The 16,342-nt window shown below is 43.1% G+C and overlaps 1 protein-coding gene across 3 annotated transcripts in view; it reads right to left on the minus strand.

The window, feature by feature from the left end:
• Positions 1 to 751: 751 nt before the first annotated feature.
• Positions 752 to 16,342, minus strand: part of LOC143767373 (uncharacterized) — a 46,730-nt gene continuing 31,139 nt past the window's right edge. For 2 of the 3 annotated variants that reach the window (XM_077255663.1, XM_077255662.1), the window contains exon 7: positions 752 to 2,067. In XM_077255663.1, the coding sequence (XP_077111778.1) occupies positions 965 to 2,067 (1,103 nt within the window). In that variant the 3' untranslated portion in view covers positions 752 to 964. The remainder of the gene's footprint in view (positions 2,068 to 16,342) is intronic. The other variant, XM_077255664.1, reaches the window with a different exon arrangement.

Consider the following 16,342-nt stretch of genomic DNA (forward strand, 5'->3'; position numbering starts at 1 on the left):
TCAATTACCAACGGACTAAGACAGAGATGCCAGCCGTAGGCTTCAAAGCAAACTGAGATTATGACTTTAGGTCACCAGTTTATGCTCTTTTAATTTTTCACTTCTTCATTTTTTAGTTGCAAATGTTTTCTAGTGAAATGTTCCATGGAAAATCATAATAGGACCTGGAAGTCAGTCTTATTTGGAGGTGTCCGTCTCATACCTTCTATAACAGCTAAATGCCCTCTAGCTCAGGGTGAAGTTGAGAAGCAGTAGGGTCATGTACAAATCTTGGCTTTAAACAAGTGTAGGACTGAATTATTGTGGTCTAAGAGGTAACTGTTATCCTTGTGGAGAGTGACATACCAGATATGGCATGTGGATTATTGCATGCAGTTTACGTTTTTTTTTAGATGATTCAGTATGTGATAAGGACAACAATCATTATCAGTCGGTGTAATTCAATTAATAGGATACACTGTTAATAAGAAATTCTGGGCATTGTATGGTTGACTTAGCAACTGTCCTAATCATGTACACGGTCCAGGTGCTCGGTGTACCCTTGGCGTTGACAAACATATAAGTACACCTTCCCACCATCTCTAGCCACCCATCCTCTTCTTTGATTGACAGCTCTAATATGTAGAGTCAAAGAAGCGGGAAACAGATGAAAATAAGTAGGTGGGAAGGTCCACAAACTCTCTTTAAGATGAAGTTATAATGTATGCAGTGGAAAAGTTATTTCACAAATAGAAGGCACAACCGTAGGTTTAGAGTTGACTTGACAATTTAATAAATGTAAACATAAACGTTCTTGTCTAGCAGCATATAAAGCCCAACAGAGTTATACACATTAATCATAAATAGGCATCTTACTGGATTCTATTGGTAAGTGCATACATTTTCTAATCAGTTAGTACTCTAAATTGTGTTCCCTTCTCTGTAACTATTGTATTATTGTTTGTACAATTTTTAAACAAAATTATTAAAACAAAGAAAATGTATTTTCCATTCTGTGAGTTTTCTGATGTTTAGCAAGTTGTGATTTCTCTGTAAAACATTTCCCACATTCTGAACATAAAAATGGCTTCTCCCCTGTGTGAGTTCTCTGATGTGAAGCAAGATTTTCTTTCCGATTAAAACATTTCCCACATTCTGCACATGAAAATGGCTTCTCCCCTGTATGAAATAGCCAATGTGCAATGAGATGTGATTTCACTGTAAAACATTTCCCACATTCTGAGCATGAAAATGGTTTCTCCCCTGTGTGAATTCTCTGATGTCTAATAAGATTTGTTTTCCGATCAAAACATTTCCTACATTCTGAACATGAAAATGGCTTTTCCCCTGTGTGACTTTTCAGGTGTCTAGCAAGATTTGCTTTCCGACTAAAACATTTCCCACATTCTGAACATGAAAATGGCCTCTCCCCTGTGTGACATCTTAGATGTCTAACAAGATCTGATTTCATAGTAAAACATTTCTTACATTGAAAACATGACAATGGCTTTTCCCCTGTGTGAAATGTCTGATGTGAAACAAGTTGTGACTTCAGTGTAAAACACTTCCCACACTGTGAACATGAAAATGGTTTCTCACCTGTGTGAATTTTCTGATGTGTAGCAAGATTTGTTTTCCGACTAAAACATTTCCCACATTCTGAACATGAAAATGGCTTCTCCCCTGTGTGACATCTTATGTGTCTAACAAGATCTGATTTCAGTCTAAAACATTTCTTACATTCAAAACATGACAATGATTTTTTCCCTGTGTGCATTCTCTGATGTTGAAAAAAATCTGATTTCTTTTTAAAACATTCTCCACATTCCGAACAAGAAAATAGCTGCTCTAGTGTGTCAGCCCTTTGTTCGCCATCGCTTCTGTTATTTTTATTTTGCTCAACAGTCTTTATTGAATCCGAAGATTGGATATGTTGAAGGGGATCAGATAACAGATTTCTGCTGTGAAGAGCTGGAGGTATGACTGAAATAATGTCGTGTTCTTCATATATATTTTGTGTGATACCATGGTCATCAACTTTAAAATCTGAAAATATCAAAGGTGACTCAGTGCTTCTGGTACAGTCATCTGCCAAGAATAAAATTAAAATTATTTTTAAATAACAGTACATTAAAAATTATAATATTTATACATTTTATATTTTTTTCTATATAAAAATGTATAAACAATTTGTATTAAAATTAATTTATCAGGTAATTACAGTAGTGGTAACAAAAGCATGAACTGTTAGATTGTGGATAGCCAACTACTACATAGTCTCATTGGTGCAAGTCACCAATATTTTGTGAACTAGGAAACATTTTATATTTATTGAAACATCTAGTGTAGACTCATAACGGGGCCTATAAGCCAGTGCTGTTAGTTACATACCGTTCAGCACATGAGAGGAGCAGTATGGTCATTGACAAATAAATCATGGCTTTTTACGCAAGTGTGGGGCTAGACTGTAATCTGCATGTGAACTATATGGGGGGGATGTAATTTCATTTCAATAGACTGTATCATATCTGTGTGAAGCTGAGACAGGGCATCTGGCTTAGCAGGTGGTCCAGCTACAACAGATCGGCTGGATCCAATGGCTCCAAAACTGCCACCCTATGACCTTTCGTTGAAAAGTTATGATCCATCAGAGGTTTTGGAGTTTCAGCTACCAGAGCTAGGACCATCCCAGAGGCAAGAAATAGATGACCAACCAAGGGGTTAAGTGCTCATGTGAGGCTGTCTGGCCCTTTGTTTACTTCTAAGGGGCGGTCATGATGTGCATTGTGTTAGAAGAAACCAGAAACAGCTGGCAAACCACACCTCTCATGTGGTCCAGCATGAAAGCCAAACATCAAGCCGATAAGTGACTTATGTTTCATCTGCTTATACTTTTTGTACTATCACCTGTATTTGCATATCTGACCATTGTATATGTATATCCATTGTGTATATAGTGTTTTGTCTAGTGTGCTCTTAAAGGCAATTAAATGCCCAACTTAATGTCAGGCTGCTCTTTTACCTCGATCCATGAATCCACATTTCCGTGTTCTCGGATTAATGTCACATGCTACCGGGAATGATTTCTGGCCCGGTATAATCTAGTTCGTAGACCGGGCTTATATCTAACAAGGAACTGGTGGCAGTTCTACCACGATGGCAGGACTCTGTTTTACTGGTGCTAGTGAAAGGGGTCAGGTTTGTGAGCGAGTTTTGTACCATGCCAGCTTCTGTGTGGGTCACCCTATCTCAATCCCCATGCCTTCTTGTGCCCATGTGGACAGGTGGTGTCTGTGTAAAACTGTGCCAAGCTGAGGTTGCATATCCCCAAGGGAAGTGGAACATCACGTTGGTGAAAGTGGGGGATTCAAACTGAGTGACTCCTCAATGTATTAGTGACATTAGGTAGGGCTACAAGGTGTGGTTCTTTTTTTTTTTTTTTCTTTACTGAAAGGAAGCGGTGGATTTAAAAAAAAAAAAAGGCAAGTCATTTGGACACCTAATACACAATAAAAACATTAGTTTTCATCACAAATCTGCAATATGGATGACAAAAATGTGTTCATTTCTACATCAAGATTAGTGTTTGTTACTTTTCTGCATTTGCTTATGTACATATGTTGGCATGCTCCTGAATGGTTGCTTCACATCAGCTGCTACAATATAATACATGATCAGGCCATTTTGGGGTACAAAACCTTTTTAGATCATTTTTTGGGATACAAATTGAACAAAGAGTAGCAATTCACAAATAGTTTTTATTTATATATCTTACACCTAGTAGTTGAGCAAAAGTCATAGATAACGTCATTCTCTGTGTCAAATTGATTACAGAGATAGCAGTTTATATACTCTCTTTTTTTTTTTCTACTTTTGCACACTAAAAATATTGTTTTGAGGGGGGCGTGGCTATGTAGCTGGAGCGAGCAGACGCACTTGGCTGGAGCTCCTGATATCCTGTTATTATCCGGGCACATTAACCCCCTTAAAAGTGGAATAATCACCACCTACGGTTCTTCTGAGGCACCGGGAGGTGAGCGGCGGCATTCCGAGGCTGGAGGATGGCTTGGGACCCGAGGGAGTTTGTGAGTGCAGCGGGACACACGAGGCGGCGGCCATCTTTGTGGGCGCGCGCCCAGGAGATCTCAGAGCGGCGCAGCTTTTAACAGCATCTCTGGGACTCCTGCGTACCTGGGCGGCTCTGCAGCATAAGCCGACGGCACCGGAGATAGGAGGAGTGGATCGGCGGTACTGGAGAGAGGCGGCAGACATTCTGCAGGTGCGCACTCAGACAGGAAGAGTTGCTGCACTAAGCATTATCCGGGCAGCGCTTCAGGAGAGGTGACCTTTACTGACATTCATTAACTATATAGTGGGGATTATCGGTGTGTGCCCTGAAATATTGGACCCGGTCTTCCCCCCAGACTGAAGACATCTCCCTCTGTCGACGCTAAAGATTTGGAGGGCTTGGCCCCCCTCCTTGCTGCTGTCTCCGTGGAGCTGCGACCCTTCTCCTCCCCCCTGGTGCACCGAGTTTACTTATTTCAACTGATTAGACACTGCTGCATATAACCTGATCCACTGTGATTAGGGGCATCCCGCCTATCTCGTGACCCCTCACAGCCACCATATTGCCTTCCACCTCAGAGAGTCATGCAGCATTCAAAGGGTTCGGCAACCGCCGACAAATTGAAAAAATATGCCCTGATGGTGGTCGGAACCTTAGGAACAGTTCCTCACTAGCGCCACGTAAGGGCCGTCCATCAGATAGTAATGAGGAGGGGGTACAGGAAGAATTAACTCTTAAACGAGCCTCTGAACAATTAATGTAAGCTATCTCCTTGACCAGATCTGCTCTTACAGAAAACATAGAGGATGTGCAAACTGAGGTGGGCCGTCTGAGACATGATATGCAAAGTATGGGAGGTCGCATTACGGAGGTGGAAACAAGAGTTTCTCAGATGGAAGATGTTATTCCCCCCATGGAGGCCAAATTGACAAAGGTGGCTGGCTCCATAAATGCTTGGAAACAAAAAGCAGATGATCTGGAAAATAGACTACGATGAAATAACATCCGGATTATTGGTCTACCAGAACGTTCTGAGGGCCAGCACCCTGAAGAATTTTTGGAAGACTGCCTAAAGCCCTCCTTGGGGGGTGAATTCTCCTCAACTTTCTCCGTGGAGAGAGCCCACAGGGTTCCCACGAGACCTCTTCCCCCCGGAGCCCCCCCGAGGCCTCTCTTGGCGCGCCTTCTCAACGGTAAAGATAGAGACGCTATCCTGCGTCTGGCAAGGCAGAAAAGCCCTATTAAATTTCACAATGCTACCATTTCAATCTTCCCGGATTTTTCGGTGGAGCTTCAGAAACAAAGGGCACGTTTTATGGATATAAAGAAACAACTCAGAGATCGCAATGTCATATATTCCATGATATACCCTGCTAGATTGCGAGTGGTCTATGAGGGTACCTCTATGTTTTTTACTGACCCAGAAGAGGCGGTTGAATGGCTGCGAACCCACGGTGCGGCCAATGCAAAATAATTCTAAAATATTTGTGCTATTAATCACAAAATGGAGCTTCCTAGGAAGGCGTCGAACTTATCAACAATATCGGACGCTGATTTCAGTGAGGATATCCCCGTTTTTTCTTGTCTATAGGAGTACGGGATTCCACTACTACACTGTTTGGTTTTTTTTACACTGTTTTTATTTTATAGTTTTGTTCAAACTTGTTCTACAAAAAATTGCTGCCAAGATGATGTGTTTCTCCACTGTATATCAGGAATATGTTTGGCGTAACAATGTTTATAAATATGCGGTTAAGAGAGCATGGCATCTAATCTTACATGGTTGACCTGGAATGTGAGAGGCCTGGGATCACCTCGAAAAAGAGTAAAAGTATTTTCCCAGATAAAACGCTATCACCCACATGTGGTAACTCTGGTTGAAACACACTTGACAAGGGATTTGGCCCGTTATGTCCAGAAACCGTGGGTACAGTGGTCTGTTCACACATTTCATATGAGCTACTCTAGAGGGGTCTCGTTGTTAATTCATAAAGATATTAGATGGGAAGTCGGAGAGATACGGAGGGACACTGAAGGGCGTTTTATCTTTGTACATGCATGGATTGATTTGAAAGAATATGTTATTATTTGTATATATAATCCCCCCCCTGCTAATATGTCCAACATAAAAAAGGCACTGGGTTTTACTTTAAACTACCCAGATGCATATATTGTGTGCATGGGCGATTTTAATCTGGTTATGGATGAGGGCCTTGACAGACTCAGACTTGAAGACGGGGCTCCAGGGGTGACTCTCGGCCGATCTCGTTTATCTACATTCATGGAGGGCAGTGGATGGTTGGATTTATGGAGGGTACGATACCCAGATAAAAAAAGAGTACACCTGTCATTCGTCGGTCCGGCGCACTTTATCTCGCCTGGATTATATCTTTGGCTCCAGCAATCTGGCAATTTGGGTGGAGGAGGTACAACATGGGAATAGAGGTATTTCAGACCACAGCCCAGTAATCCTTAAACTTAACTTTGGTCGGAGGAGGCAGGAGAGGGTTTGGAAACTAAATCCATTCTGGTTAAAACTGATTGGTCCCAATGATAGAATTCTAGACCAACTAGACTGTTTCATAACATCCGATCCAGAGCCACAAAATATAAATATATTTTGGGACGCTCTTAAAGCATTCATGAGAGGTTGCCTGACGTCTACAATCTCCTACATTAAACGGAAAACCTCTCGTGAAGATGATGAGATGGAAAAGCGACTGAGGGACTCAGAAAGGGCCCATATCGCTAACCAGACCAGTGTGAACAGGGCGGAGTGGTTGTTATCCCACAGATTGCATGCACAATATGTTGATACTAAATCCAAACGTAAACTTTTTTTCACTCGACAAACTTACTTTGAACTGGGGAATCAATCAAGTAAACTATTAGCCTTCATGGTACGACAACACAATACATCAAATAGTATACTCAAAATCCGGAAATCAGATGGTATAATAGTGACCTCCACGAGTGACATACTTCAATGCTTTCAGGAATATTATAAAAAGCTATACCGCTCTCAAGGGGACCTCAATACGTCGGACTGTCTGGGTTACTTGTCAGATATTGAATTTCCTGTGTTGAGCTCTGCACAACAAGCTTTTTTAGACGCAGATTTTACCTTGGAGGAAATTAATACTGCAATAGCGGACATGGCCTCTGGAAAGGCACCAGGCCCCGACGGGTTTCCCATAGAATTATATAGACAATATCGAGATCTCTTGGCACCAAGTCTTTTGAAGGTGTTCCAGGGAATTTGGAAGGGAGGAGGTTCTTTGCCAGATTCTTTTTATGATGCAAATATTATAGTTTTAAAAAAGGAAGGTAAGGACCCCCTGGAATGTGGATCACACCGCCCTATATCACTGGTAAACGTTGACTATAACATTTTTACTAAAATACTAGCCACTAGATTGAATACAGTAATATTAGATATAATACACCCAGACCAGACCGGATTTATGCCTGGTAAAAATACATCTATTAATATTAGGAGGGTCCAGTCGGTAACACAATGTAGCTCATTAAAATTGGAAAACAGATGGGCTTTGGCCTCGCTGGACGCGACCAAGGCGTTTGATTCCCTTGAATGGTCCTTTTTAAATGCATGTCTGCAGAAATATAGTTTCGGCCCCAAATTTCAAAAATGGATTAATGCAATATATATGAAACCTAAAGCCCAGATAATAATCAATAATTCCCAGTCAGATGCTTTCCCCCTAATGAGAGGGACCCGGCAGGGTTGCCCCCTTTCGCCGGCCCTTTTTGCCCTTGCTATCGAAGCACTAGCGATACGTATGAGATCTACCCCGTCTATTAAAGGTATTGAGATAGCTAACCGTGTGGAGACTGTTGGCCTTTATGCAGATGACATGGTAGTATTTATGAATGATGTAGAAGAGACACTGCCACAGGTGATTTCCATCATAAATAAATTTAGTGGGTACTCCGGATTATATATAAATTGGGATAAGTCCTCCTTGATGTCCCTCTCCCATTCTCCGGCTGATCACCTTGAGGAGCTATCACCATTACCAGTAGTGTCCCACTTTAAATATTTAGGAATAAATATACCTAGATGTAGCAAACTTGATTTACAACTTAATGTTCTGCCATTTTTAGATCTAGTTAAATATAAATTCACGGTGTGGGAGAAATTGCCATTGTCTGTCTCTGGCCGTATAAATCTGATTAAGATGATACTACTTCCGAAGCTCAACTATTCCCTTCAGCACAGTGCAGTTCCTGTCCCCAGATCCTTTTTTTCAAACCTAAATTCCTTAATATCATCTTTTGTTTGGGGAAAATCTAGACCTAAACTTAAGCTATCTACTCTGCATAGATCCAAACAGATGGGGGGTGTAGCGTTACCTAATTTTTTTCTGTATTACTTAGCCGGACAACTAAGAGCTCTGAGTGCGTGGATGCCTGGGGGTCATCTTCCAAATTCGGAAAGTCATCTGGCCCATGCTGCAAAAACGGAGTGTTTACTGGGTTTTTTGGAAATAGACAAACCTAATACCCCTAAATTGTTACCACTCCTTCGCCTAGCAAGATCGGTCTGGCGTCAGGGGAAAAAAGTCGTTCACTTTGAAAATATTATAGCCGAAATGCCATTATGGAATAATGAGTGTCTCCGGGAGCTGTTAGATCACCCATCCACCCAATTTTGGATCTCGCGCGGGATTGCTTCCATTAATAATTTATATGAACAGGGTGTGTTGATGTCTTTTGAACAGCTACGAGTTAAATGTGATATTCCAAGACCCCAATTCTTTCGTTATTTGCAACTGAGATCAGCGTTACAATCATATATATGCAGAATGGGCTCTATGTCAATAATATCATCCCTTCCGTTAATAGGGATCCTCAAATCACAGGGGCCCCGAGGTCTCATATCCACGCTATACACACATCTGTTGTCTGTGGGTGCGGATTCTGAGGTATTGCCGGTTAAAGGGAAATGGAAACTTTTAATTCCAGATCTTCAGGATGAGGACTGGGAGATAATTCTAGAGTCCCCATCCAAGGTATCCCCCTCGGCTAACAATAGAATGATCCAGCTATATATAATACATCAAGCTTATCTAACCCCGTCGCGGCTATTTAAAATGGGTAGGAGTGGCTCTTCGGAATGTTTGAGGTGCCATACAGAGGAGGCGGATTTTCTACACATGATCTGGGGCTGTCCAATCATTCAATCCTTTTGGAGTGAGGTGATATCCTTACTATCCTCCCTTGTGCATATTTCTGTCCCTTTAGATCCATTAACATGTTTATTCGGAGTACTGGATGAAGAGATATGGGGGCACCATGTACAAATTTTTCTGAGAGAAACAATTTTTTTAGCGAGGAAAATAATAGCTTTAAGATGGATGGGGAACAATAACCCGTCACTCAGAGCATGGGTTGATCTGGTGAACTCAGTAATACCTTTTGAACGCACACTATACCAGAATAGGGGTTGTATGGGAAAATTTGATAAGATCTGGGATATATGGAACTCATCGTACCTCACCATGTCGTCACGTGATGGATAGCCTAGCTTTCCTACATTAAATGACAGAATTTACATTGGTCACCGCCTCTTTTCAGTATTTAAATATATGTTCGTTACAGTGGATTTAGGTTTCTGTTTTCCTTTTGGCAGCAAGATGATGGTTTTTTTTTTTTTTTTAAAGTTCAAAGTTTTATTGCAGGTTCCTTGGGTGTACTGTAATGTTCTAACATTTCTGTGAACGAAGCTATGTAACAAGTTGTGTATTAAGATGACTGGAATTATACTTGTGTATTAGCTCGGTTACAATATCATGTACACCTTGTTGTGGTTTCTTTTATGTTTAATAAACGAGTTTAAAAAAAATATATATATATATTGTTTTGAAAAAAAAAGGGTTTGCATCAACATATTCTGAGAGTTTCAGTGTACCTTTTTATTTTTCCGTCGAGGGTGTTTTTGCTCTCTCCGCACCAGGTGAGGTAGTGATTAAAAATAATAATACAGGACTCTTGAGGCTCTGTAAATGGAAGGAGTTCACTATATATCCTTTAATGAAGATCCATTGGAGGGCAAGTCTGATGCCAGCAGCCATGACAAATCTAGCTTCAATAGCATATACTAACGCTGCTGCAGTTAACAAGCTCCTAGTTGCCTCTCCAATGCACTTGACTAAAGGTACCTTCACACGAAGCGACGCTGCAGCGATAGCGACAACGATGCCGATCGCTGCAGCGTCGCTGTTTGATCGCTGGGGAGCTGTCACACAGACAGCTCTCCAGCGACCAACGATGCCGAGGTCCCCGGGTAACCATCGGGTTGCTAAGCGCAGGGCCGCGCTTAGTAACCCGATGTTTACCCTGGTTACCAGCGTAAAAGTAAAAAAAACAAACAGTACATGCTCACCTGCGCGTCCCCCAGCGTCCGCTTCCTGACACTGACTGAGCTCCGGCCCTAACAGCACAGCGGTGACGTCACCGCTGTGCTTTCACTTTCACTTTAGGGCCGGCGCTCAGTAAGTGTCAGGAAGCAGACGCTGGGGGACGCGCAGGTGAGTATGTACTGTTTGTTTTTTTTACTTTTACGCTGGTAACCAGGGTAAACATCGGGTTACTAAGCGCGGCCCTGCGCTTGGTAACCCGATGTTTACCCTGGTTACCAGTGTAAAACATCGCTGGTATCGTTGCTTTTGCTTTCAAACACAACGATACACGGCGATCGGACGACCAAATAAAGTTCTGGACTTTATTCAGCGACCAGCGACATCACAGCAGGATCCTGATCGCTGCTGCGTGTCAAACTAAACGATATCGCTAGCGAGGACGCTGCAACGTCACGGATCGCTAGCGATATCGTTACAAAGTCGTTTCGTGTGAAGGTACCTTAAGTGTCACGAATGCCCAAAGTGTTTCCTGTGAAAGAACCAGAATGTTTAAAGCAAACAGCATCGCCTGGATACTGCCACTAGGAATAAAGGAATGGGATTCTGCTTTGTTGGTAGATACTGATTAAGTGGGATGTTTGGGGGTATCTGTCTTGTGCCATTAGAGGAACCAATGCAAAAGCAGTTGCCGAAAAGGTTTTCATTAGTTAAGAATAAAAGTGGTAGATGAAGTCCACTACGAAATCATAGTATATGTCTTCATGGGGAGTATGGTTGAAAAGCTGAAACTCCAATGAATTGACGTAAAAGTAAGACCAGGAATGGAGCCTTTGGCTTAATTTGACTCAACACAGGAAACTTCAGCAGGTCCTGACATGGAAAGGATTGACAGACTGAAAGATTACTCTTGATTATGTAGGTTGTTGTGAATTCTGCTCTTGGGCTCCCTCCGGTGGTTATAAGTGGTAGCGCTGCTGTCTTCAATCACAGCATTTCATCAGGTGGGTCCACTTAATGCATTTCACTGGGCTATTTAGTTTTGTTTGACCCTTTAGTCAGTGCCAGTTGTCCATTGTTCTTGGAGGATTCACATCTCTGCCTGGTCTCTCCTGCTTTGCAGTTCATTTCTACAAAGATAAGTTCTGGCTTTGTTTTTGCAGTCCACATGCTGTGGGCCTTATTGTTCAGTGCATTTCTATGTTTTGTCTAGTCCAGCTTGGTCTGTATAAGGACTTGCTCATCCAAGCTGGTATCTCTGGAGATGCAGATATACCCTCTATATCTTTAGTTAGATGTGGAGATTTTGTATTTTCTGTGGTGGATATTTACTAGTATTTTAATACTGACCGCATAGTACTCTGTCCTATCTTTTCTATCTAGCTAGAATGGCCTCCTTTGCTAAATCCGGATTTCAGTCTGTGTATGTTAATTCCCTCTCCTCTCACTGTCAATATTTGTGGGGGGCTGTCTATCCTTTGGGGATTTTCTCTGAGGCAAGATAGTTTTTCTGTTTCTTTCTCTAGGGCTATTTAGTCCTCCGGCTGTGACGAGGTGTCTAGGGAGTGTCAGGAACATCCCACGGCTACTTCTAGTTGCGGTGTTAAGTTCAGGGTCCGCGGTCAGTACAGGTACCACCTTCCCAGAGTACGTCTCATGCTGCTCCTAGGCCACCAGATCATAACAGTATGTGGTGGTCCATAGTCTTTATAAGTGGAGTGATTGGTCTGGTAAATTCTGATAACAAAGGAGGTTCCAGCATACTTGCTAGCTACAATCTTCCCTGTGGTCCAAATCCAGCTTATTTGAGAACAAGTGGTGCTCAGCCAACCGAGATTGAGGAATAACAGGTTTGTAATGCCCTTCGATATCTGGCTGTTTGCAGTCCACCATGAACTAACTAATGCGTGGCTACCTTTATTGACACATGTGGGTAACTCAATGAACCTCCCCATTGATCATGGATTGCAATTCCAAATGAACGAGAAATTCCCAGTAAGTGCCGTTCATAAACTCATGGCAAATAGATCCCTGCCCATAGTACACACTTCGCTAGTACTGATGGGATGGTTTAGTGACCTCTTTTGATCAGCTACGCTAGGGTGTTATGAACTTGTTCACACTCTCAAGAGTGAAATGTCATGCCTACACCCATCTGGTCCCTGTACAGACTAGAAAGGCCCTAGCCAAACAACTTAAAAAAACACCACCTCAGGCCTGGCTACCTAAAAGGCTGTCAAGGAGTTTCTCAATCCTCCTCAACACTACCATCAAGGGGAAATCAAGGTGTGAGGTGAGATACGAGAACCCAAGGTGAAAAACTAAGACATTCAAATAAGTTGAAGGAGTGAAGGTTACAGAGTACCAAAAATAAAGGAAATAAGAAAGACCTCCTAAGAATCAAACAGCGGGAAAAGGAAAAAGTTGCTGAGAGGGAGTGCAAACCAAGTTACTGCAAGAATAATACTGGAGTTTACCCAGAAAGGTAAACTCCTAAGATAAAGAGCTGGAACTACTAAATAAAAGTGCAGCGAAGGGAGAATATACCGTACTTTGCAGATTATAAGACACATCGGATTATAAGGACACACCCCCAAGTCCCAGGTTCGCTGCTGGAGGAGGCAAGAGTGAAGTGTTACTGCAAGCCACAGGCTGAGATGAGGTATTTGGATGCGCGGAGCGCCGCTGTGGGTGTTCAGTGCTGCGGGGGCTCTGCCGACATTTTGGGAATTCCCAGAGCCCCCGCACTTGGTTTACTGTGTGGTGGACTCTGGGAAAATGGCTGCCGGGGATTGCACATGCGCAGATGGAGATCTCAGCACCAAAATCTCTGGAGATGAGATCTCAGCACTGACCTTATTATGGTCAGAATACTTCCAGAACCAGAGTCATAGTCCTGGCAAGACATGCAAAAACTGCCTGTCCACAAGAAACAGAAGTGGATAAATGCCGCTAATGAAGAGATGAAGTCCCTTCACCTACTTCAGGTATGGGAGCTTACTGAGCTACCACAGGGAAAAAGAGCTATTGGATGCAAGTGGGTCTTCAAAAGCAAATATGACTCAGAAGGGAAAGTTCACCAGTTTAAGGCAAGATTGGTCGCAAAAGGGTACACGCAAAAGTATGGTGATGAAGATTATGATGCTACATTTTCTCTGGTTGCGAAGCAAACCACATTTAGAACTTTAATGTCCGTAGCTGCAGTTCAACAGATGACAGTAAGAAATTTTGACATCAAAACAGCCTTCATGCATGTTGACATTGAGGAAGAGTTATACATGAGCCAACCCGAGGAATATATTAAAAAGGGTGAAGAGCACCTTGTTTGTAAAATGCAAAAATCTCTCTATGGACTTAAGCAGTCGCCAAGAGCATGGAACTCGAAAATGAACAAAGTTTTGATAAAGGATTTAAAAGATCTCAAGCTGATCCATGTTTGTATACGAAGAATGTAGCAAAGGAGTGAATGTATGTTCGTAGACAATGTAATCATGTCTCATCAAGATGAAAAAGAAATTGCAAAGCTAGGTGAAATTCTCAACCAGCACTTTGAGACTAAAGGTACCTTCACACGAAACGACATCGCTAGCGATCCGTGACGTTGCAGCGTCCTGGCTAGCGATATCGTTTCGTTTGACACGCAGCAGCGATCAGGATCCTGCTGTGATGTCGCTGGTCGCTGAATAAAGTCCAGAACTTTATTTGGTCGTCCGATCGCTGTGTATCGTTGTGTTTGAAAGCAAAAGCAACGATACCCAGCGATGTTTTACACTGGTAACCAGGGTAAACATCGGGTTACCAAGCGCAGGGGCGCGCTTAGTAACCCGATGTTTACCCTGGTTACCAGCGTAAAAGTAAAAAAAACAAACAGCACATACTTACATGCGTCCCCCAGCGTCTGCTTCCTGACACTTACTGAGCGCCGGCCCTAAAGTGAAAGTGAAAGCACAGCGGTGACGTCACCGCTGTGCTGTTAGGGCCGGAGCTCAGTCAGTGTCAGGAAGCAGACGCTGGGGGACGCATGTAAGTATGTGCTGTTTGTTTTTTTTACTTTTACGCTGGTAACCAGGGTAAACATCGGGTTACTAAGCGCGGCCCTGCGCTTAGCAACCCGATGTTTACCCTGGTTACCCGGGGACCTCGGCATCGTTGGTCGCTGGAGAGCGGTCTGTGTGACAGCTCTCCAGCGATCAAACAGCGACGCTGCAGCGATCAGCATCGTTGTCGCTATCGCTGCAGCGTCGCTTCGTGTGAAGGTACCTTAAGGGCCTTGGAAATGTGACATATTATTTGGGAATCCAAATCCAGAGAGAGGAAGATGGGAGTTCTCTTTTCAGCCAAAGTTCTAAAATTTCCGCAATTCTAAACCAGTCTGGAATGTCAGAAGATAAAGGTGCGTTAACACCAATGGATCCGTCCTACTTAACGTTGGAAGGAGAAGAAGATCTGCTACCCAGCAATGAGAGTTACAGACAAGCAGTGGGGGTGCTTCTGTGCATAGCAACCACAACTGGTCTGGATATCACAGGCACAGTCGGAATTCTATACTGACATGTAAGCAAGCCACGCCAAAGAGACTGGAATGCAATTAAGAGAATTCTCCAATATCTTAAAGAAACTCAAAGGCTAAGTCTTCAGATATCTGCATCATGAGATCTCACTCTCAGAGGTTATGTGGTTACTTGATCAAGTTAGGAGAAAATTCAATTTCTTTGTACAGCAGAAATCAATTGTCAGTCGCATTATCTTCTAGAGAAGCAGAATATATGTCTGCTGCTTATGCAAGTCAAGAAGTAAAGTTGAAACAACTTTGGAAGGCTTCGGCAAGCCACTAGCTCAACCAACAGTTATCTATGAGGGCAACCAAGGATGCATTAAATTTGCCAGCAGTGAGAAGATTAATGCAAGGACTAAGCACATTGATGTAAAACATCACCACTTTCGTGACTTAGTGGAACGTGGTGTGCTCAAGTCTGGCAAGATGATAGCCGATGGTATGACAAAGCCATTATCAAGAGCCAAGTTTGTGGACTTCAGGACCGCAATGGGGCTAACAGGGTAAGTAGTTGTTGACTGGGGGTGTTGGAATATGTTTAGTGCAACAACTCCATTCCTGTCTACGAGTGTTTAGTTGCTAGATTTGTATACTGTTTATAAAGATAGAACAAAAAAACTCCCAGAGGCTCACACAGGGAGAACATGTGACTGTTTTTCCTGTGTCTGTGTATGAGAGAAGCAGCCTGCTGTAGATGCTGCACAGATAGAGGCACACAAATGATTTATTCCTGCTGCTAACAATAATGCTGTATATCTGCCCCCAACCTGACCTGTAAGAGAAGAAAAATAACTTTTATTATACTCACCTGCGGGGCGATCCAGTCCGAGGAGTGTCGCTGGTCCTGATCCGGCTCCTCCCATCTTATTATTGCCGTCCTCCTTCTTGGTTCGTGTGGGTGATGCATCCCTGCATCATCCACACAGTCTCCCCAGCATCGGGCTCCTGCGCAGGCCTACTTATCTGCCCTGTTGAGGGCAGAGCAAGGTCCTCCTCTGCACAGGCGCCAGGAAAGGTCAGAGAGGACCAGCGCCTATGCACTGCAGGAATTTGCTCTACAGGGCAGATAAGTACGCCTGCGCAGTAGCGGGATGCCAAGCAGAACGTGTGGATGATGCAGGAATGGTTCATCCATACGAACCAAGAAGGAGGGCAGCATCGCAAGAAGATGGGTGGTGCCGGACCAAGAAGCGCGACACCCCTCGGACCGGACCACCTACCCAGTGAGTATAATAAAAGGTCCTTTTCTCCTCTTACAGGTCGAGTGGGGGCTGATATACAGCATTATAGAATGCTGTATATCAGCCCTGAAAGGTGGTGGCCGTAACTCATACCGGCCAAACCGGGCGACAGGTTCAC

The sequence above is a fragment of the Ranitomeya variabilis genome, chromosome 4 (assembly GCF_051348905.1).
Source record: "Ranitomeya variabilis isolate aRanVar5 chromosome 4, aRanVar5.hap1, whole genome shotgun sequence".
NCBI lineage: Eukaryota > Metazoa > Chordata > Amphibia > Anura > Dendrobatidae > Ranitomeya > Ranitomeya variabilis.